General features: G+C 36.8%; 1 protein-coding gene across 1 annotated transcript in view; it reads left to right on the top strand.

Moving 5' to 3' along the window:
- csmd2 (CUB and Sushi multiple domains 2) overlaps window positions 1–23,598 on the top strand; it is a 317,300-nt gene that overhangs the window by 154,264 nt on the left and 139,438 nt on the right. The window contains exons 9-13 of the mRNA XM_055218930.2: window positions 5,736–5,860; window positions 9,262–9,383; window positions 16,823–16,926; window positions 17,658–17,770; window positions 23,408–23,590. Coding sequence (XP_055074905.1) covers window positions 5,736–5,860; window positions 9,262–9,383; window positions 16,823–16,926; window positions 17,658–17,770; window positions 23,408–23,590 — 647 coding nt within the window. The remainder of the gene's footprint in view (window positions 1–5,735; window positions 5,861–9,261; window positions 9,384–16,822; window positions 16,927–17,657; window positions 17,771–23,407; window positions 23,591–23,598) is intronic.

The raw sequence follows: 23,598 nt of genomic DNA, 5'->3' as shown, positions 1-23,598 counted from the left end.
CAGGAGGTGGGCACCTGTTTAATTTCTCATTGGCCTTTTAATTCTCACAGCTCGTGGAGGATATTTGATCAGCATAAACATGGGCTGTGGGCTCCCAAAGGTTAGCGAGAGGGAAAAGAGAGGAAGAAATGATTGGAAAGTTATGTCTTATACAATACACTTTTGAATATAAAGGTGCTACAACAGGTTTTTTATGCCAACCATTTTTAATCAAAGGACCTTTGAAGAAGATCAGAAAGGTTCTTCTAATACTACAGGTCTTTATGGAACCATACAGCCAAAAATGTTCCCTCTTTGGCAACGTGTTGCACCTTTACTTGGAGTGTATAGCAAGACGATTGTGTAACCAGATATGGATATCAAGATGTTTGCCATTGCATATTGAAGGATTAAGAGCTTGCTTCTGTAAGTGTGTCAATATGAAAAATAACATTATTTATAACAAGGCTCATCGGAATGGTTGATTCTGATTGGCCAGTCGCAACATTTGCTGGTTTGTAATTCCCAAATGACAGCTGCTTAAAACCAATAACACACGGTAACCCGAATGCTGCAAATCATTTTGACAGGTATAGTTTAATATTACACAAAAATAAATAAAATATATATTTCATAACATACAGTATTGTGCAAAAGTTTTATAGTGGACTCACACCAACCGCGGTAGAGGCAGCAAAAATGCGCTATATTGAACATTTGAGTTTACTCACTTGATTCGCGCGTGAAAGCCGCACGTGAAATTCTAGTCATTCAAGACATTCACATGGAAATTTGCATCATGGGAGGGGTTTCTGCGACTCCGCTCGCTTCCTGTAATCAAGTCACTACTACAGCAAGATCCTGATTGGTTCATGCGGGTTGGAAATCTGCCGAAGTTCCGATTTTTCAACTTGCGCATCAGGCTTGTGCAGAATTCAGAATTGAATTGAGAATGACTCCTAAATTTCAATTCAATTCTTGAATTTGAATTGAATTTGAATTTATGTCAAAAACAGGATCTAGAATTACAATTCGAATTTGAATTAACGGAAGCAGAATTGCAATTCAATAGAAATTCAAAGAAATTCTTATACATATTATACAGTAAGTGAAATGTTAAAAATTAAGCTTTCAGTACATGTCAGATATGATTGCATTACATATTCTATAAATATATTTTCGTTTGTACAGATTACATTTACAGGAAATGTTTTCCCCCAGCAATTAATTTTTAAAACTCTAGTCACATAACAAATAATTAAGTTTGATTTTTTGCAATTGTAATTTTATGGAACACGATGTAACATGACTTCATTTCCCAGAATGCTTTAATTTTACCAAGTATTTAAAATGGTTGCCAAACAATTTTCCAAAGTAATTTTTCTAACACTGAATGTATGTGAGATTCTTTCTGTTGTGTGACTGTGGAATTTCTTTGAATTGCCATGAATTTAATTCCACTTCCTGTCATTCCAATTCAAATTCAACTTCCTTTAGGGCGGAGTCAATTCAATTCAAATTCCAATTCATGAATTAAATGGAGGCCAATTCTGAAATTCTGAATTGTGCACAAGCCTGTTGCGCATGTCCCGCGCCAACGCTCAATTAGCCATTCGCGCCACGTCTGGCGTGAACTCTGCATTAGACCACCACCACCAGCTTTGTTGTTTTAATGTCCATCCATATTTATTTTTCACTTTTTTTAAAGATACAAAAAAAATAGGAAATAAGTACACAAAATTAAAAACAAAACAATTTTCAGAAATAAATGTCTTCTTCAAGCATCAGTCAGTATTTAGTGTGACCTCTCTTGGCATCTTGAGCTTTTTTGAGGAGACTGAAGTCCTGAAGTCATTTGAATAGAATTTGAAATTAGGATTTAGTTTCACTTATAGGTTGAAGAGATCCTTCAGTTGCCTGCTATTGCTCAAGTGGAACGGGGAGTTTACCCTAAAAACTTGACACTTCAGCTTATACTTTTATACTGTTTTTAATACTTCATTCACATTTCCTGTATTTTCTGGTTGTATTATAATAAAGAGACTGAGAAATAATTATATATGATCACTATACAATTGCAAAAACAGCAAATCTAATGGCATCATGGTGGCCTAAGACTTTAGCACAGAACTTTATATGACATTATTTTTACAAATAATTAAACCAAATAGTGTGTTCATGACATTTGAACATCTTGTCTCAGTAACAGGTTCTCCTCGCAGAAGCTCTGCATTCATTAAAAATGAGCAAATAAAATATTTCAAATCTATATTTAATGTTCCTTATCTTAAATCCACTTCACGACGGGTCCTGATCACATTGTTGGGGGTTATTTCTGCGATAACATTCGGCTGCCTATACATTATACTTAAATACCATCACAGTGAAATGTTTTTAAAGTGAGACCACAACATCAATTATTCATAAAATCCATTTGCTAAAACTTGATGATATTTGTGGTTTTGTTTTTCTAACATCCTGGAAAAGATTTCGCAAATTTTTGTTAGTCAAGGGATAATTCTCAAGAGGATGTTGGAGACTGAGAGGAAATCATAAACAAAATCAATCCAATTAAACCCAATTCCAGTTTAGTGGCGATAAGGGAACAAATAAAAAAAGCATAAAACAGTATTTTGTTTGGGTATCCTTTTAGTCACGTAGATAATATTATAAAACTAAAAGAAAACAAACTAATATTGAGAACTTAAAAAATTGTGGGCTAATAGGAGTAGTATTTTAGCTAATGTGATGCACTGCATAGTAGGACTAATAAACCCATTGAAACCATCATTTATAGTACAAAAAGAGAAGCGTCATTTACGATGAAACAGACCTATTTAATAGAGAAGAAGCAGAGCTACAGCAGTGTCATTTCCAGCCACAGTGCTAAAACAGAGGACTGTTGTTCAGGTTGGGCTGTCAGCATCCCCCTGCAGGGTGAATGGCAGCGCCCAAGAGGATCCTAACACGGACAAATGAGGACAATCCGTTTTACGCTTACTAGCTCTCAGGGCAATCGCAGCGGGGAAGTGAAAGACAATCGAAACTTTTTACCAAAATGTTCTTAGCTCTGGTTATAGCAGACCGCCCCTTTATCAGCCACCAGGAGATGGAAATTACAATGCATAGTGCCTGGAATCAAACATCAGTTTCTCAAGGCCTGTCCATTACCCTGATCAAACAGTATCCTCTGCTCCAGGCTGGAATGTGGGGGTATTTATGCTGATGTTGTATGTGATTTAGCCATGAACAAACCTGAGAGAGTGAGAACAGCTGTAAGAAGAGCATCACTTTGCAAAAAATAAAAATACAGTACTGTGCAAAAGTCTTAGGCCACCATGATACCATTGGATTTGTTGTTTTTGCAATTGTATAGTGATCATATATAATTATTTCTCAGTCGCTTTATTAGAATACAACCAGAAAATACAGAAAATGTGTATGTAGTATTAAAAGCAGTATAAAATATAAGCTGAAGTGTCAAGTTTTTAGGGTAAACTCCCCTTGCACTTGAGCAATAGCAAGCAGCTGCAGGATCTCTTAAACCTAAAATTAAATCCTGATTTTTATTTCTAATCAAATGACTCCAGGACTTCAGTCTCCTCAAAAAAGCTCAAGATGTGTTTCGTGCCAAGAGAGGTCACACTAAATACTGCCTGATGCCGGAAGAAGACATTTAGTTCTAAAAAAAATTGTTTTTAATTTGGTGTACATATTTCCTGAATTTTCTGTTTGCACAGTACTGTAAATAAAGTGGTGGGGAGAAAAGCAAAAGGGAACCTAAAAAGAAAATCATATATACGCTCCAAAAAAGAGTTTGTTTTCAATGCACAGTTTGATAAAAATGGACAAACTCAGCCACTTAGTTTAAATGAACCTATTATAGGTTGGTTTAACCCAGTGCTTCTCAAATAGTGGGGCGGGACCCCCAGGGGGGCTCAAAGCGACACCAGGGGGGGCGTGCGAGACCCCGGGGAAAATACTTTTTCAGGAAGTGATTTTTTTTTGCACCGTCACTTAAAGGCATTACACCCCAATCACGCTGATAAGCCACTTGAGTTTTTTATTATTATTTATTGATTATATTTAATTTAATTTTTCAGTATCAAATGGTCAAAAAATATAATACTTTAAATAAGGATTGATTTTTTTATTTCAGGCAAATGGATGCATTTTAAGTCTTTTCTGTTACAGACTAAAAAACAATGTTAATAAAATTATTCTTTGTTGTAAGTTGATCGATATTTCTTTTTTTGTGTTTTCTTTTTGTGTTTTCTCAATGTTAATGAGGTTTCAATGTTTTGCAGATGTGTAATTTTATAGACAAATTATATTATTTACAGTCGCGGCGGACAGTTGGGGGGCGCGAAATGTTTACATCTTCCTAGGGGGGGGGGGGGGATGTTATTTTAATTTAACTCATAGGTTGAGTTTGTCTGTATTTTCAGCCTGATCTCACGAGATTCGTACATATTTTACGCGTTGGCTAATTTGTATGAATTCATACGAAGTTAATCGTGCAAAACATATGATTCTCATGGAAAACAAGAACAACAACGAAACCAAACCCCTAACCCCGCACCTAACCCCAACGTCACAGGGGTGAAGGCAAATCATACAAAAACTTACGAATGTGGTCTTAATAATGAATTAATACGAATTAGCAAACTCTGTACGAATAAAATATGTACAGATTCTCGTCAGATAGCGTTGGTATTTTCCCCAATCCAAAATTTACTTTGTGTACAATCCACCAGATCCTGCACATTCAAATTTTCCCATTGCAAATACACTGTTAGAAAAAAAAAAAGGTCAAATTATGTACCCTAGTTGTCACTGGGGCAGTGCCCTACTTTAAAAAGGCCTAATATTTATCATTAAAGGCGTGCGTAGGTCATACGGCGTAGGTTCCGCGTCAGTTTTCATTTATACTTTTGCATCGTTGCCCGCATCGACGTGCAAACATACGTGCCGACTGCTGGTAGGCAGTATCGACGCGTGTAACCACAGTAGCAGCACGACCGTCAATGAAGAAGCAACTTTGCTAATTAACCCACAAACGAAGAAGAAACAGCAACTTGTTGTGTATGATTTGAGAATAGTAAATAAACAACAACTTTTGCTGCAGTTTGAGTCAAATCACTCCTCAATTTGGCCCGTCTATGCTTTCACTGTCGCAAACGGAAATACCTATGACGTTGTTAAAAATTTTACAAGGCTACACAGAGCTATGCACAGACTACAGATACCCTATGGCATAGCTACTGCGTAGACCTTACGCACGACTATAAATCGCGCTTTAGGTACAAATATGTATACATTTGGTACCAGTATATACCTTTGAGATACTAATAATCTCTCTTTGATACAAATATGTCCCTCGGGGGTACTAATAGTTGCAAAGCTGCTTTAATAAGGTGCAGAGCTGTACTTTTTGAAAGGATACAGCCCCAGGGGTACATATTTCGAAAGAAAAATTCTGACAGTGTATAAGTAGTACATATGAAGAAAAAACAAATCAAAAAACCATGGTCTCAGACTTTTGAACAATGTTGAAATACTATTTTGTTTGAGCTTTTGAAAGGTGCTTTAATCCGAACATCACTGTGTTCAATGTATACATTTTAATCGGTTCATACATTTCCTAGAAATTGAACCCATATTCTCGCTGTTGCCCTCACTGGACCCGTGTTCTCACATAAATGAACTATGTATTGATTTTCCTGCTAGGTCTAATCTTCAGTCTTCTCTTACAGGCGAGGTGCTACCGTTCACTTTTCTTGTGACGAAGGCTATGAGCTTCAGGGCTCCAAAAGCATCACCTGTCTGCGAGTTACAGACAGTTACGTGGGCTGGAGTGATGACCGACCCATCTGTAGAGGTATGGTGCTTTGAAACAATATTGCATGCCAACAGTACTACCATCAATATGCTTTACTTTCCAAATTAATTACATTACATTTATGCATTTGGCAGACGCTTTTATCCAAAGTGACTTCAGCCCATGCATTTTTATCAGTATGTGTGTTCTCTGAGATCAAACCTATGACCTTTGCACCTGATCCATTTATCCTCAAAAACACAAAATCTTTCCAGTCAAAGGGCTCCGATTAATGTCTTCACAATCGGAAAAAAATGAAGGGATGAGAGAGCGGAAAAGAGGAGAATGATAACAGATCCCCACAGCTGATTTCCTAAAGGAGGAAGAGATGGTATCGCTTAGCCAGTAATCAGCTTATTTAGCTTCGGCAGGCTCCGATTAATTACTTTATTGAGCTTTACTTAATTTCTGACTTTAATAGGATAGGACAGTCCCCAGGACCATTCTTGCTGCATCTGTCTCGTCTCTAGAAAGATGCTACACACCATACTGCCAAAAATCCTGTGTTGTTTAATTTCATGGTTGGGTCAAATATGGAGAAACCCAACTGGTGGTATAAATTCACCATACACCCATCATACACCCAGCAGTTAGTTCATATTTTGTCCAACCATTACTTGACATAACTCAGCATTTACTTAGTGTTGTTTTGCTTTTGATAGCTTCACTTTCACTTTTGTAATGAATGTGCAAAGACGTTTAATTCAGATTATTTATGGTGTCCTACAGGATAAGTTATCTGATGTCATGGGTCTACCATATACCAGTTCTTTCAAATGCACCCAGACACATACAGAGTTGGTTATTCCTGCTGTCTTCTCCTTCACATCGATTAATTTCTCCTATGCTGCTCGGCCAGCTGTGGTCTATTAGCCTTTCATTAGAGTTACATATCCCCTTTTCAGCACTACCAATGGCCTCTGCCACAGCGGACCCCTCAGGCTTGACAATCTTGGGAGGAAAGTTAGTTGGCCAGCTTTTTGATAGATTGCACCAGTTGCCGTTGCTTTTTTGATTATTTAGCGATCAGTTTTCGGCACATCTCTGTGGGCTCGTGGAAAGAGGGAAAATGGGCCTGGAATTGGGAAACTGTCGGACTCGCCAGACGGCCCATGTTCCCTTATCAGCACCATTACTCATGTGAAAGGGTTGATATTTGGCTATTGTTCCCCAGGATCCTTTTCATCATCACTTGCACCTTTCCACCACTAATGTAGAGAATGATTATTTGTCTTGTTTTATTGATTCAACACTTTAAATGCCAGGTCATTTTTCAGAAACGGTCTATTTTAATTGCTCGCTACAGGACAATTGGAATCATAGGAATAACATTAGTAATTGCCAAAGAATTGCGTTCATAAATCACTGATGTTTATTACACAAATGTAAGGATAAGAAGCACAATAACTGTTTGTCCTTGAGGTTCTCTCTCTCTCTCTCTCTCTCTCTCTCTCTCTCGCTCTGTCTGAAGTTCTGTTTTACAAAAGAAAGCTATAAACTACATCCAGGTCTCTTTATATTTGATATTCTGTATGAAACAAGAGGCTTAGAACCTTAAAACACCAAGCCAACCTGAAGTGCACCACAAATCGTGGGAGATGAGATATGTGTTTGTGGAAAATTGTAGTCAGCATTTATAAAAGCTCTTTAATGATGGTCATTTAGGTTCAGCGGTCTAAAGTAACTCTTATGGAACGATCCCCTGCCATTTTCAATGTTTTATTCTCTCATTTTGATCTACCATAGGGCATCTTTACGTCTCTGGCTCTGAAAGGTGCCTTGAGAAGTGGAGGGAGTTAAAACCTCAGGCTCTCTCTGATCCAATTCAGCCTAAATGAGGTTAAATTTAGTGGTGGGAAAACTCCTCCAGAGTATAGGAGTGATTGTATTATTGCAGCACTGACCCAAACAACCAAACTGCATCTGGTTTGTTTCTCAGTTGAGTCCTCGATAAGAGATATAATAATAATAATAATAGGTTTTAATTTGTATAGCCGCTTTTCCAGGCTCAAGGACGCTTCACAACAACAGTTGAATACGATTCGTAATTGCTTGTGCAGCTTAGTATCTTAACATGTTAATAGAAGATATAACAGTATTATAATTTATTGATCGTTTCCTTGAGCCGGTTCACACCAGACAATTTTTGACTGTTCTAGACATTGTGAAACATTGGAAATAGATGATGATTTCTGTGATCGTAGCTCCTATATGGTGGTCCTTCGTCGTACATTACAGTAAGATAGATTCAAAGACGGATGTTGTTACAGTCTTGTGATCAAAGATAGTTTGATGATCCTATGACCTGTTAGATGCATGTCATACAATGTGATCTGTCAGGATCAGATAAGATGGCAGAAAATGTATTCTCCATTTGTGGATATTGCAATAAATCATTTTAAGACATTATTATATCGCAACTAATGTTTAGTATACCAATGTACCAGATATTGATCTGATCAAAAATATTTTATTAGCCTTTTTTTCTATGCAGCAATGATACTAAGAAGTAATAAGCTGTTTCCCATTACATGTTAACATTAACAAAATGTTTCAATGACTGTGATTACCCAATCCAGACCTTTACAACAGAAACCCCAGATAGCTCATATTATGTTGAAGGTGAAAAACAGGGTCATTTGGTCCTGATGTTAATTAACTTTTCAAAGATTTTACTTTTTTAATGTCAGTCTACCTTAAAGTGTTTAAGAAAACTTTGCAAGAGCGTGTGTGTGTGTGTTTCTGTGGAGCGGTTGGCCCTAAGGAGCTCACCTCAGACATAGCTCATTAAGAGCTGCAGCTGGTCCCAGACCTGCAGAAACGTTCATTTACTGCAAACACACCGACTGTTCCCTCCCTTCTCATTAGACATAGAGCGCTTTCATTCGGGGAGGTATTTAAAGTCCTCCTGGAGGCCAAGAGTGTCACTCAAGACTTTAACTCGAAGAAAAGTCACAGAAAAGTCAAGCCCCCAACAAGTTATCGCTAAAGTCCTTGAACATCTAGCTCACTCGGTGGGCCAATCAAAACCAACAACCTGGTAACCTTAACAATAATCATGTATAAAATATTGACTGCAGTCGTGTCCGTTTAAGATTTTGTGTGCATTTCATTGGTCTGTAGGCTAACAAGCCAAGCGCAATCTTTGGTATTGGTATGGATATGGTGTATGATTCAACAAACACAGGCTTTGGGGTACATAAGGAGTAATGATAGTTTTGTTGATTTTAAGGCTTACAGTTCTGAGCCTGGGATGGTGCGGTATTAAATCGCATTTCATTACAAAACAATACCATTTGTTTATTTTATACTTTTAGGAGCCCTGGTGATGATACTGTGATTGCATAATGAATTTTAGTTATGGTTATTATTTGCAAATGATTTGTATGCTTCTCTTTCAGCCCCGATGTGTGGTGGGCAACTCCGTGGCCCTAATGGTGTCATCACCTCTCCCAACTTTCCAGTACAGTACGACAACAATGCTAACTGCACTTGGATCATCACAGCATCTGACCCATCCAAGGTGAATACCACCAAAATTCACGAAACACAAAGTGTTAATAAGAGTGAAGATTATGCTGCCTAACACTAGCTTCATGCTCGCAATACCCGAAAATGCATCTGCCTGTGATCTGTAGCATGCAGGGAGATATTGAAAGATAATATCCAGAATGTTTAGACTCATAAATAATGAAACATGTCTATTATATCCTGCACTCATAGGCAGTTGCTTTCTAAAATCGCATCCTATCTTTCTTATAAACCTCTAAAATGTTTGATCTGGAATGATCTGCATGCTCTAAATCTGTACCCACCATGCAAATAACACTTGGCTCAACTTACAATTGGTTTGAGTACTGTAGTTTGAGATAAGTTGCAAAACTACACTGAAAAAAATGATTCATTGAATTTAATCAATTTTTTTAAGGTAAGTGGTTGCAATCAATTTATTTAAGCTGCATTTAAAGAAAAATATTAGTAAAGTAAAATAAAATATAAAACTTTTTTTTTAAACGTAGCTTAAATAGATTGATTGCAACCACTTACCTTAAAGAAAGTAGTTAGATTCAATGAATCATTTTTTTCAGTGTAGTTTGAGTAATACTTCAGTATGCATAACAATGCATAGCACTTAAAATAATCCAATTTAATTATACTGAACTTTGGTTATTATGACTGATTATTACCAACATTTCTCTCAACTCATCCTCCATCTTGTTTTTTTTTTTTCACTGAATTTGATGCAGTGCATTATGAGATTGCCTTCTCCATTTTAAACATATTGGATGCTACCTTACGTTTGGGTAAAATGATGTGTTTAAGGAGACATCATAGGATGACTAAGGTTTGAAACACCATTCAGATCAAGATTATGCAAATGATGCCCTGTTTGGAACAGAGTATTGAGTGTCCAAATAAAAAGGGAAAATAGGGTATATAAGGGAAATAAAAGAGAGACATAGAAAAATAAGTGTTAACCGGATACCATGGGACTGACAAGACTGTGGCATACCATGGCGTGACTTTGGATTCTAGTTCAAGGCCATTTTCCTTATTGCTTGCCAGATTTCTTTTATCTAGCTATCAAATAAATTTGACCCTGTCTGTGAAAGTCAGACTAAAGTCTCAAAATCAAATTCTGAGATAACAAGCACTAAATTTCAATTTCAATTATTCATTTCACTATGATTTCAATCTTCGACATGGCCTGACTTAGTCAGTATTAAATATTTTAAGGTTATATTTTCAAGAATGATCTTTATGTATAAAACACTAAATTAGAGCGCAATTACAAAAAAAGCACAGATGGGAGGGGTAATATATTTGGGTTATTTACTAAAAAGGCGCAAATTAAATAACACAGGGGCAACAGTTGATTTCCAAAAAGACCAAGAGCATCGCAAATTAGTTCAGGGTCGGAAATAAGCAGAGATGATGAGTTGTGCGTGATCTACTAACATGTGATGTGCTTGAGTTCAGCACCACGGACATCACAGCCAACAAAGCCATAGGACACTGAAAGTGAAAGTTTACAATAAGTTTGGAAACATCTGGTTTTCTGTGACTTCTCCTAGTGACTCCTCTTTTATCTCCTACAGCAAAAAAAAAAATGGCTTGGCAATATTTTTGAATAATATGTTCCTCTGGCATTCCAAATAAACTGTTACGTTAAAAAATAATTTGCCTTGTACTACGCGCTCTCTGATGCCTCTTCTATCAGCTACAATTAGAGCCATTTCAAGCGCAAAATGATTTAAGACATGCTTTTTTCTGCTTTAAATAATGGCACAAATACCAGTAATACCACACGTGCAAACATTAGTAAAAACTTTTTTGAAAAGTTGCCCGCCAGCATTTTTTTGTGATTTTCACAAAAGTTTCACAAAATTCCTTCCAGGAAAATGTTCTTTTAAAAATATATAAACATACAAATATATCAAATGAAAGAACAGACGCTCAGCTTTCAAACAAACAATAAACAAACAAACAAAAAGGGAAAAAAACGTTTCATTCTATCTCTATTTATTTCTCTTCTTATAAACTCTTAAGTATGGGAATTTTGTTGGAGATCAGATTTAGAACAATTATCAAAACATACACAGAGTTTAAAATTAGTAAATAACGTTTTGGCTTCAGTTTTTTCATGAATTGGGTAAATTCAGATTAAAGGGGACAGAGAATGAAAAACCATTTTTACCTTGTCTTTGCTGAATAATGGTAGTCTACCCGCATTCACGAACATACAAAAAGTGCTAGACATGTTAAACATCTCAGTCTCATAGAAATTCCTCTTTTAGAAATGTCAGCCCAGAAAACGGCCCAATCTGAAAAACTGATGCTTATGACATCACAGGCATCTCACTGCCCCTCCACTTTAAATAATTGGCTACATTTTTTGAGTGGCAGCAAAGTCAGCCAATCAGTAATGAGATTACAAGTTAAGCCAGTAGGGGGAGCCAAATAGGTGCAAAACCACTTGTTTAAAATCCCCCACCCTAATAGAGGTATCTGAGAGAGGTTTTTAGGAAGCTTCTAAGGCATTACAGACCCAAACAAAAAAACAATTATCTACATGTCACATCACAGAACAAGGATAAATACCCCGTTCAATCATCCTATGTCACCTTTAACATAAAAATTAATCAGGAACAGGTTTTTTATGCAAATGTTTTCTCTTAACTCTTTCCACGCCATTGACGAGTTATCTCGTCAATTAAGAGAAAACTCTTCCCTGCCAATGACGAGAAGTTCCGGCTTTACACAATACCGCTATTTTCCACCAGGTGGCACACTTCCGCAACTTATACAACCCGAAAATAACGTCTTACGTAAAAGAACTCTATACGTGTATATTTTAAGGATCACTCTGCATCTGATCTCTATCAAAAGTCCTTCACAAAAATGCAATTATCTCAATTTGGTATTTTTGAAGAAACGTACCCATATTTGAGAGGTAATAAAAAGAAAACAAATGATGATAGGATGAAACGTTTTTTTTTTAAGCTGAGGGTCTGTTCTTTCATTTGATATATTGTATTTTTATATATTTAAAGAGGAACATTTTCTGGAAGGCATCAAAATTTTTGTGAAAATTATCAAAAATGCTGGCGCTGGCTGGCAGCTTTTTTTAAAAATGCTGGCGGGGGAAGAGTTAATTGACGAGATAACTTGTCAATGATGGAAAAAGAGTTAAATACTGTCCTCCCATAAATTTTGCATCTGAAAGGGAAACTCTTAGAAATGCATATGCAATAAGGTCAGCCTTTCCAGCGCTAATTATCCATGTCTTTAGTACAGTCGCTATTTATCGCCAAAATTATGGTTTGCGCTGGCGCAAGCTTTTAGTAAATTTGGTCCTAAATCTCATTCAATGACTTAAGCTGGGTTTTTACAGGCAGGGTCACAAATGGTTTTACAATCTCTTTCTTCATCAACCTGATTCATTTGGGAGGGAGAAGAATGGAAAGATTGAGGGTAAATGAAATGGGATGGAGCGCGCCTAAGGCATGAGGTTAGCTCTGACTTTGTGGCCAGGGTTGTATGAAATGTACCTGACAATCGGCTTTTTATTACACTGCAGCTGGTTTGGTGCCCAAACCAAAGACTCTCCCTGTGTGCCTGTGTAATTTGACGTCATAGCATTTGTTGATGCATGTTGAAAATTGTAATTTGATGTTTTTGTGTAAAACACTTTCTTCCTATAAAGTTTATAGTTTAATCCACTTTCAAAACATTCAACTTCTATCTCAACCAATAGCATGGAGTTTAGGGCGGGACTATGTGTTCTCAGCTGTTTTGCAGTGGATCTAGTCAGCTAGGTCAGCTAGCTAGTCAGTTGTGTGCAAAGTTGTTATCAAAATTTCATGGGCAGGAGGGGCTAACCTGAAAGTTGAAAACAGAACAGAATTCTTGAAACAATAAAACTGAAACAATATGTTTTGCTTTTCTATTTGGTCACTACAGAAATAACATGCATACAGAAGTGACATTTAGTTCAAATGGATGATAATAGCTTCGTGGACAGTGCTCCCACATGACGCAACTGCCCCTCCAATGACCCAAGTTTGATTCTCACTAAGTGGCCGGTTCTCTTCCCCTCTGTCTGCCCTGTATTTCCTGTAAGCATATCATCTTGTCAAAAAAGAAAGCCATGAAAAGTCCACAAAATATTACTGAAAAGACAAGCAATATGAGTTATATATTTAAGTGCAAAAAATAAACTGTTATTACATGTCAAAAAAAAACAGTTTTGACATTTGGTAAACAATATGACACATCCAGTCAAACAAAACCAAAAACAAGTAAAGACACAAAAAATACAACTAAACAAAACAAACTTGTGAAAGTTCAGGCAGCCCATGAACCCAAAATGTAATGCCTCAGTGCCACATTCCCCCGAGCTACATTTAAAGATGCTCATGTCCTCCACAGATTTATTCCAATTATGTCATCCTTGGTGCCTAATGATGGGTGTTGGAAAATGGTTGAGTTTGTAGCTATAGAAAGAGACGAAAGGATGGCGCTCTGCAGGGAAGGCAGCATGTGGGATTGAATCCCTTGCTCACAGACAAACATTAGCTCAGAGTCTAGACACTGGGTTTCAGTCTTAGATGGAGGGATCCCCTGAAGGCATTGTAATAGAAAATGATTTGTTCATGAGAAGACAAGGCTGATTGCTCTAGTTGTGTTTCTCGATTTTAATTATCAGCCCCTCTTTTGTTTGTGCTTTCTGGATACAGAGGACTGGTATTATCAGCTACTTCACTTCTTCGGGGACTTCCATTTTGACAAAAAACAACAGATACTTCAACAAGTCCCACTTGCTGCTTGGTTTTGTGTTTGAGCATTATCACTTACAGCTGTTTGTCTTTGTTCAAGATGTCTTTTGTCAAGTGTGTTTTTTTCTAGTAGTTATCGCAATCCGCTAGTTCAATTATCTTGTGTTGGATTCCTAAGAAATTAATGTATGTTTTTAAACAACTATTTAGGTCTTTTCTTAAAGGTCCCGTTCTTTCCGTGGTTTTGAAGCTTTGATTGTGTTTACAGTGCGCAATATTACATGTGTTCATGTTTCACGTGTAAAAAAATGCTGTATTTTTCACACAATTTACTTATCTGTATAGAGACAGAGCGCAGCGCGTCACAACCTGAAAACCACGCCCACCGGGGGGGGGGGGGAGCAATCCAACAGTCTCCATTGACTTTGTATTGCAAAAGGCCGCCTCCTTGTCATTCCCGGCCTACAACAAAAAACTGAACAATGCCCAAAAGCCGCTCCGCGACAACATGCACAGCCAACAAGCCAAAGAACACAGAAACAAGCCCCCATAAGCTGTCGAGCCGTAAAACCCAGCCTTCAAGGAGAACAAAGTGGATCGCCGACTACGTTTCCCCCTATTGGACGCAGCCCCACCAATAGGAGCACCACGAAAAGTTGCCTGCCTCCACCTCCGTGCCCAAACGCTCCTCCCCTGAAGTCGACAGCTTATAAAAACGTATTTGTTTTTTTTTTTTGGCGTGTTAGATGTACACCTTGTCACACAGCAGCTTTTAGGTATTATTCTGTTTTTAAGTTTAATCTGTAAATAAGTTTTTATAAGCTGTCGACCCCAAAAAACGAGCATTTAAAGACACAAAAATGGATACAGGCAACTTTTCATAGTACTCCTATTAGTAAAACTGCATCCACTGGGTTTTACGGCTCGACAGCTTATAAAAACTTATTTCTGGGTTTTTTGACTTGTTAGCTGTACATATTGTCACAAAGCAGCTTTTAGGCATTATTCAGTTTTTTGTTATAAGCCAGAAATGACAAGGAGGCGGCTTCTCCCAATACAAAGTCAATGGAGACGGTTGGATTGCTTTCCCCCCGGTAGGCGTGGTTTTCAAATTTGCATAACTGCGCTCTGTCTCTATACCGCAGTTTTCACTGTCTTCAAAACGAACTGATGTCTTCCTTGTTCTATGAAGTCCCTCCTTCCGAAATACGTAAGGAGTTCTGATTGTGTAGTTTGTTTAGTGTGTTGTGATTTAATAGCAGCTTAGCTTGCCATTAGCTTAGCTGGTGACTGACGTATTCCTGTGGGCGGAGCTTAGTCAAAAACTGTTCTAGTGACGTCATTAAAGCAAGAAGTAGAGGGCTTTAGTCTAAACCGCCCGTTCCCTGTAGGCTTTGAAAGGCGAATTCTGTTAAAGAAAATATATCGCCTGGCAGTGAACTTTGAGCTTTATCATTTTACAGGTATTATTTATGCTATTATAGTAACATTACACACTAACTAGGGTTTAAAAAATGGGATCAGAAAGAACGTGACCTTTAAAAAAAAATTATAAATAAATTTGATGAATAGACTACAAATCAAGTCAAATCAAGTCAGGTTCTCCAAACCTAGGTTCATGAATTGCAAGGGGTGAGATCAATATCATTCAAATCTGTAAAGTGTGGTTTGTGTCAAAATAGGGCCACGGTATGTTTTCACAGTTGTTGGTGTGTAGTGCTTTTATGAAAAAAATCATTGAGTATAAAACAACATTCATGTTTCGTTCTCTGCCCTGTATCGACTCAATAGGGCGAGTCCTTTGCATCATAATCTATCAATCCACAGAGCTGTCAATCATGATTGCACCGTAATGCAACAGGATATGGCGAGACTCGCCCAAGGTGGGCTGCGTACCCTCTGTTAAGAAAAGAAAGAACCAGACGTGGTAAAAGACAACAAATTTCTGTTTACCGGTGGTGACCTAGAGTGCTACCACCCCACCCTTGTACTTTTTGTTGTGAAGTGCGTTTACCATAAGACAGAATGCAATTTGCATTTATATAAGCTTTTTCATTAGGAGTTGGTCTCCAAGCACTCCAAAAACATTAAGAATTTGGTGGAAATGTGGCAGCCAATTTGAAATGGTAGACTAGACAGAATGTTTTATTTATTTTATTCTTATATTTCACACTGTTCCTGTTTTCTGTTTATCAGGTATAAGCGTACGAAAGTAAAACAAGCCTTCATGTTTAATTGCTTATATTTTACATCTCTCATTTTGCATAAGAAATGCACTCTCTTTTGTCTCATTTCGGAGAGGATAGAGAATTGTACCCTTTTGGCTATTCATTTTCCCGCACAAATTATGTTTTTGCCTGCAACCGCCAAGAAAGTTTTTGTCCTTTTTAGCCATTGCAAACTTTTTAAGTATTTTGCAATTTACTAGTGGCACACGTATGACATTTTACCAAAATGATTTATGATTTTATGCCATAAACCTTCCTTGATTTTTTTATTAGTTGTGCTTGCTCATGTTTTACCCCACAGATATAAAAATAGCAGAACAAATATACCACTGACTTCCATTGAAAAGAAGTCCCATACTGCACACACGCACACATATATTAAACTTTAAAAAAGGTTAAAGTGGACAGGTTCACTGCTCTTCTCTTTGGTTAAACAAGGTGCTGTCTGTGTGCAGGTGATCAAGCTGACTTTTGAAGACTTTGAGCTGGAACGTGGCTATGATACTCTTACTGTAGGAGACGGAGCAGTAATCGGCGATCAGCGGACGGTCTTTCATGTGTGAGTACTTTTGTTCCTGTTTGGCTTTCTTCTCCATTCTCTCTCAATCTCCGCCCTGGTCGCATCGCCCACTCTTTAACTCTTTTCTACGTGCTAACCCTCCGCCCCATCATCTTCTTTCATCTCCCAGCGTCCTGTCTGTCTCCATCCCCTTCGTTTTCTCTCCACCTCCGCTACTTCTTCCCTTTCACTTTTTCCATTTCATCTTGTTTCATCAGCCTGCTGAGAAGAAGTATAATGCAGAAATACCCCAAGCTTTATTGTCAATCACCAAGAGTCTCAATGTTAGGACAAGATCACTCCTGCCGCAAAAAGCGCATCACATATTGATGTCCCATAATGCGGTTTTCCACACCAGATGCTCCGGTAACGTTGCTGAGTGTGTTGTTATTAATTGCGCTGAAATTTATGGTCTTCATAAAGTTTTATGGATGCCGTTTTATGCACGCTCTCTGGCAGGGCCGAACAGGAGCTTGTGTTCTTTTTGATTCGCCCGGGGTCCCTGGGTGCTTTCACTGTGGGTACTTGGCCCCCCGATGGTCTAATGTGCTTAATTATCAGATTTTGAAAGCCCTTACAGACTGATTCTCTAAATCCCTGCAGGCTATTGCTGGGAAAATCAGGGACACCCAGTGTTCCCTGAAAGCTGCTGATAGCCAAATGATGCCACATGTACAGTAAGGACAGTGATGTATTATTTTCATTCATACTGAGTGTCTTTCTGATTTTAGGTTGTCTGGAAGCACAACACCAGATCTGGTGGTCAGCACCAGCCATCAGATGTGGCTTAATTTCAAAACGGATGACACCAGTGGCTCTTTGGGCTTTAAGGTTTCTTATGAAGGTGAGTACTGGTACTGGTTGAGAATAGGTAATCTTGTCTGAATTAATGTTGGTTGAGAACAGCGAAGATGGTGAGCTGAAAACATTAAATACATTAAATGAACTTATATTATATTTAACCCCATTAAACAGAATGTGTCAGTGCTGACACATTTTCAAAGCTCTATTCATTTTACCATACAGTAACTCTTCAATTATTTGCACTATCACTATATAATTGTTCCTGATAAAGACAAGCAAATTGGGTTTTTTACAATAAAAGGTTCATCAGGTAATTTTTTGCTTCCCGTCAGCCAATTGCTGCTGTTTTCATGGAGAGGATTTGAACAATGAGTTATTGAACGTGTTAGGTTAGAAAGCACCAGATTTGAGTGAATGGAGTCTGGAACGTCTGGAGAACTGTGTACATCAGTGACACTAAAAAAAACAAAACATTTTTTTAAGTCTAAAGTGTTAGTTGTAGGCTTTTGTTCACTAGTTAAATATTTCTAAATAAAACAGTAACATTTATTTCTGTTATTTTTTTCTATTTAACTCTTTCCCCGCCATTGATGAGTTAAATTAAGAGAAAACGCTTCCCTGCCAATGACAAGTTTTTCCGGCAATCCGTATTTTTGCCATTATCCAACTTATAAAACCCGGAAGTATCCCCTTAGGGCAAACAGTTCAAACTCTGTATATGTATTGAGGATTGCTCTGAATCTGTTCTCTATCAAAAGTCTTTCACAAAAAAATCTCAGCTTTTTGCTCAATATTTGGTATTTTTGAAGAAACCTACCCATATTTGAGAGGTGATAAAAGTGAACAAATAAAGGTAGGATGAAGCGCTATGCTTTTTTGTTTAAAAGCAGATGGTCTGTTTTTTCATTTGATATATTGGATGTTTATATATTTAAAGAACAACATTTTAAACTTTTGTGAAAAAAAATGCTGGCGCTGGCTAGCAACTTAAAAAAAGTAGTGATCAATGATTGTAATTTATTGAAAGCATTTTGTTTTCTGGGAAAAAAATATATATATATATATCTGGCACTTGATGCTAGCACATTAAAATTTGACAGCCTATATATATATATATATATATATATATATATATATATATATATATATATATATATATATATATATATATATATATATATATATATATATATATAAACATCCAATATATCAAATGAAAGAACAGACCATCTGCTTTCAAACAAAAAAGCATAGCGTTTCATCCTACCTTTATTTGTTCTCTTTTTATCACCTCTCAAATATGGGTAGGTTTCTTCATATATAATATATATATATATATATATATATATATATATATATATATATATATATATATATATATATATATATATATATATATATATATATATATATATAATTGTGTGGAACGACCTATTTTGTTTCATGTTCTAAAGGGTTAAACAATTTTACACTCACGACTGGATCAGATATGCACAAACCCAACTTTTGGGTTCAAATTAACCTATGCTGGGTTGTTTCAACCCTTGGTTGGGTCAGATATGGACATTTTCTAGGTTCATTTAAAACCACTGTTGGGTATGTCCATATTTTACCCAATCATGGGTTAAATAACTTGGCATTTAATTTTTGAGTAATTAAACTGAGAAACAGTTACATTCATGTTGACTTATTCACACACATTTTTACAAGATGTAATATAAGTCTCAGGTGTGCCTAGAATGTTTTAGTGAAGTTTCAGCTCAAAAACCCAACAGATAATTTGTTATAGCATGTCCAAAAAAAGCTGTTTTCGTGTACCTTTAAATGCAAATGAGCTACCGCTCCTCACTTCCTTACCAACAGACACTACAATGTGCTACAATGGCTGTGGGCAGGGCTTTATCAGTGTGATGTCACATTAACAAGATAATCCAAACAGCATGTCTAATAAGACTGCTTTGGTTTAATGGGGATTAATAAAGAAGGAGATGGTGAATATTTTGTTTATATTTTCATTTTAGGGTTGTTGTGTTGAAACACTGCTTATAAACATTTATTTCCAAAAACCTTGTAAAAATAGATTTTGCATAATAGGTGCCCTTTTAAAGCTAAATGAATGGCAATTTAGTAAAAAAAACTAAATTAGTTCTTAACATTGATTCATTTAAATTCTGAGCAATGCAGAGTCTCATATACTACAGCTTGTGCCAAAAAATAAAAGTATTAATAGGTACACAATACCTGTAGGTTGTGTACTTTAAAAACACATTTTTCATAGCTTTTGAGCGCTGTGCATATTATGTTAATTACCATCTCAATAGAGTACTCAAACTTGAAGCTTTTAATTCTGGTAATGTCACTGCACACTGATAACCCTTCACCATAATCAGAAATCACCCTTTTCTGTTTTCAACCACTCATCTCTCATTTAATCATATGGGTGGACTTTGAAGCCTGATTTGAATGCATATTTACTCTCGGTTTACTCCATGGGACAATGAATGGATGTGATATCAGGGCGCAACAGGTTTGTTGTAATGAGGTCATCTGTTTAGCTGCATCTCACACCAACCAGATGCACATAAGGAAAAGCAAAATGTTCCCACTTCCTGTGGGGAAACTTGCTTCATATGTCTTCCGAGCAAATTTCCCAATTTTCTTGTGCTCACGGTGACATGCTGCTATTTGATGCACTCTTGGGGAATCTGTTAAGAGTACAAGCACAGCACGTTCTTTTTATTTCCTTTTCATTTTCTGTTTTTCACTTTTGCCTTCATACCTTCTGCACATGTGGTGCGGGTCATCAAAACAGACTGTGGTCGTTTAACCTTGCAGAAATGAGGGTCTTGGGACGAGAAGGATATTATGCGAAGAGCGGCTGCTAATTTTCTGTTTTCCGAGGGTGAATCTCTACTATATGTCTGATCGGAAACGATAGGAGCATAGTGTTGATTTTGGCTTTTCTTCAGAATAGCACTACAAGGGGCGGTAGGGAGGCGAACAATTAATGGATTGCAAACCAACATTTGCTGTCAAGCCACCAGGCAAAAACATTAAATGAAAGTGGAACAATGTTCATACCGCAGCATGATTAAAACAATAAGAGACACTGAATGAAGCTAAGGATTCTCTTTGAACCTCTGCCTGCTTGCCAAGATTCAGCACTATAATATTGCATCTTAAGTAGTGCATATCTAAGCATAATTGCTCAAAATGTTCAGTGTTCACCAAAAGCCCTTGCACTTTGTGTTAAGCTAGGTCTCTGCACTTACAAACTCTTATACTCTCATGTTCATTTTAAAATGTCATGTTATCTTAATATAATGCTAATGTACATTGCCTTTGTGAATCTTCAATAAGAAACGAACATTGTGACTATTGTTGAGTGGGTTACATAAATTACTTTGTCCATATACAGCTGGTCATATAATTAGAATATCATCAAAAAGTTGATTTATTTCACTAATTTCATTAAAAATGTGAAACTTGTATATTATATTCATTCATTACACACAGACTGATATATTTCAAATGTTTATTTCTTTTCATTTTGATGATTATAACTGACAACTAAGAAAAATCCCAAATTCAGCATCTCAGAAAATTTGAATATTGTGAAAATGTTCAATACTGAAGACCCCTGGTGCCACACTCTACTCAATTAACTCAAAACACCCGCAAAGGCCTTTAAATGGTCTCTCAGTCTAGTTCTGTAGGCTACACAATCATGGGGAAGACTGCTGACTTTACAGTTGTCCAAAAGACGACCATTGAGGGCAAGACACAAAAGGTCATTGCAAAAGAGGCTGGCTGTTCACAGAGATCTGTGTCCAAGCACATTATTAGAAAGGCGAAGGGAAGGAAAAGATGTGGTAAAAATAAGATAAATCAACTTTTTGATGATATTCTAATTATATGAACAGCACCTGTATAGGGTGTTGCTAAATATACAACATAACATTAAGTAATATTATAAGTGATCTCTTATATTCTTAAAATAAGTAACAAATGTTACATCTATTTTTAACCATTTTACAACCGACTAATATATGGACAGCAGATAACCTGCTATCTTGTTGCATGCATACTATGTTGAGTATTACAACATTGTAACATTACTTTCAAAAAAGCAGCATTCCCCTATACTGAAAATAGCTGATGACAAATTCCTCTTTATCATTTTGAGTAAGTGGTGATGTCAACGGCATTTCCTCTTCAGCTGTACACTAGAGGATTAAGGTGTTTAACATTTTTATGTCTATAACTTTAAATTCTTTTCCTCTCACTCAATCTTTTTTCCACACATTTTCTGCAGATATATTTCATAAGTGAACCCCCAAAAGACAAGATGAACTCTATTTGAGCGTCTGCTGGGAGAACTGCCAATATACGTGTTAGCGTTGTTTCATACTGTACAGTTCTCCTTGTGCATCTAATAAATTTACAGTCATTTGAGCTTCCTCTCCTAACAGCAAGGCCATTGTGATTGCATCATATGATGACATCATTTACGCACATAAGGTGATGCAGTGGCTTACTTGCGATGTGCATGAGCTCGTATGCAAAAGAATTTTGGACTTGTTGTGTAAAAATAAACAAAATGATTTGCATTATTAGCAATCCTTCATTAGGAAGTCAGTGACTTCCATCTGTGTTCATGCATTAAAAAAGGAAAAATGACAGATGAATAAATCAATGGAAAATTGAAATGAGTAAATAACAAATGAAAGCCCTCATGACAGCTCTTAGAGAGAGTGTGTTTGTCACCAAGCAAGAGGCAACTGTAAAAAGTGTTAGCTGGGAAACGTATGGTATCATTCATATACGTAAATACTCCCACTGGAATAACTTTGCAGTATAACATTTGTCAAACAAGGAGACAAGGCCAGGAATATGTGCAATGTACTCGATTGCTTAATCTCTGAATATAATTGGCTCACACAGTCCAGAGATTCAAGGTCAGGTGGGGACTGACACACATTCTGCTACAAATGCAAGCTTTTCTATGGGCTGTTAAAACATAAAACATTAATATGATTTATAAATAAAATATTATTAGTCAGTATACACAAGATGAAGCTCTTAACCTAATTGAAAGGTTTGCATAACATTTCTTTATTATCGTTTTTCACGATTTATTTCTGTTTGATGTTTTTAACATCTGTAGCAACTCGTTAAATCTCTTGTACACCTCCAGCTTTCTCTCTCTGTTGTGTTTTCTGGCATGCTGGCCTTGTGCTTCTAAATGAGCCCTGACATTATGAGACAGGTGACAGCATAAGGCAACACAGAGAAAAAGACAATTCATTAAGAGAGCAAACCGTTTTGATACACCAGTGAAGCAGCAATGAGGGCAGTCTGAGTGAATACGCTTTGCTGTCAGAGGAAAATATAAATGTATATATGTTATATATGTATATTTTATGGTTTTATAATGATATACTACAAATGTAGGAAATAAAAAAGGACAAGTCTTTCAAAATTGCTGCGTATAAATCATTATTTGAAAAAAACATTTAAATGTGGTGAAATAGAAATTTATGAAATTTTTGAAATACATTTTCATCAATATATTTCCATAGTTAAATCTATTCTGTGATGCATACCAATATGCCCTTTTTGTAACATGTATGTGTAATCCAAGTATACTTATGCTTGTTTTTCTTCATATTTTAAGAAATCGACCAGGGTGGGTGCGGAGACCCAGGAATCCCGGCCTACGGCAAGAGAGAAGGCTCGGGGTTCCGACATGGAGACAAACTGTATTTTGAGTGCCTTCCAGCCTTTGAGCTGGTAGGAAAAAAGAACATTACCTGCCAGAAAAATAATCAGTGGTCAGCCAAGAAGCCAAGCTGCGTGTGTAAGTGA

This window comes from Misgurnus anguillicaudatus, chromosome 20 (assembly GCF_027580225.2).
Source record: "Misgurnus anguillicaudatus chromosome 20, ASM2758022v2, whole genome shotgun sequence".
Classification (NCBI taxonomy): domain Eukaryota; kingdom Metazoa; phylum Chordata; class Actinopteri; order Cypriniformes; family Cobitidae; genus Misgurnus; species Misgurnus anguillicaudatus.
This window is presented reverse-complemented; position numbering and strand designations above follow the sequence as displayed.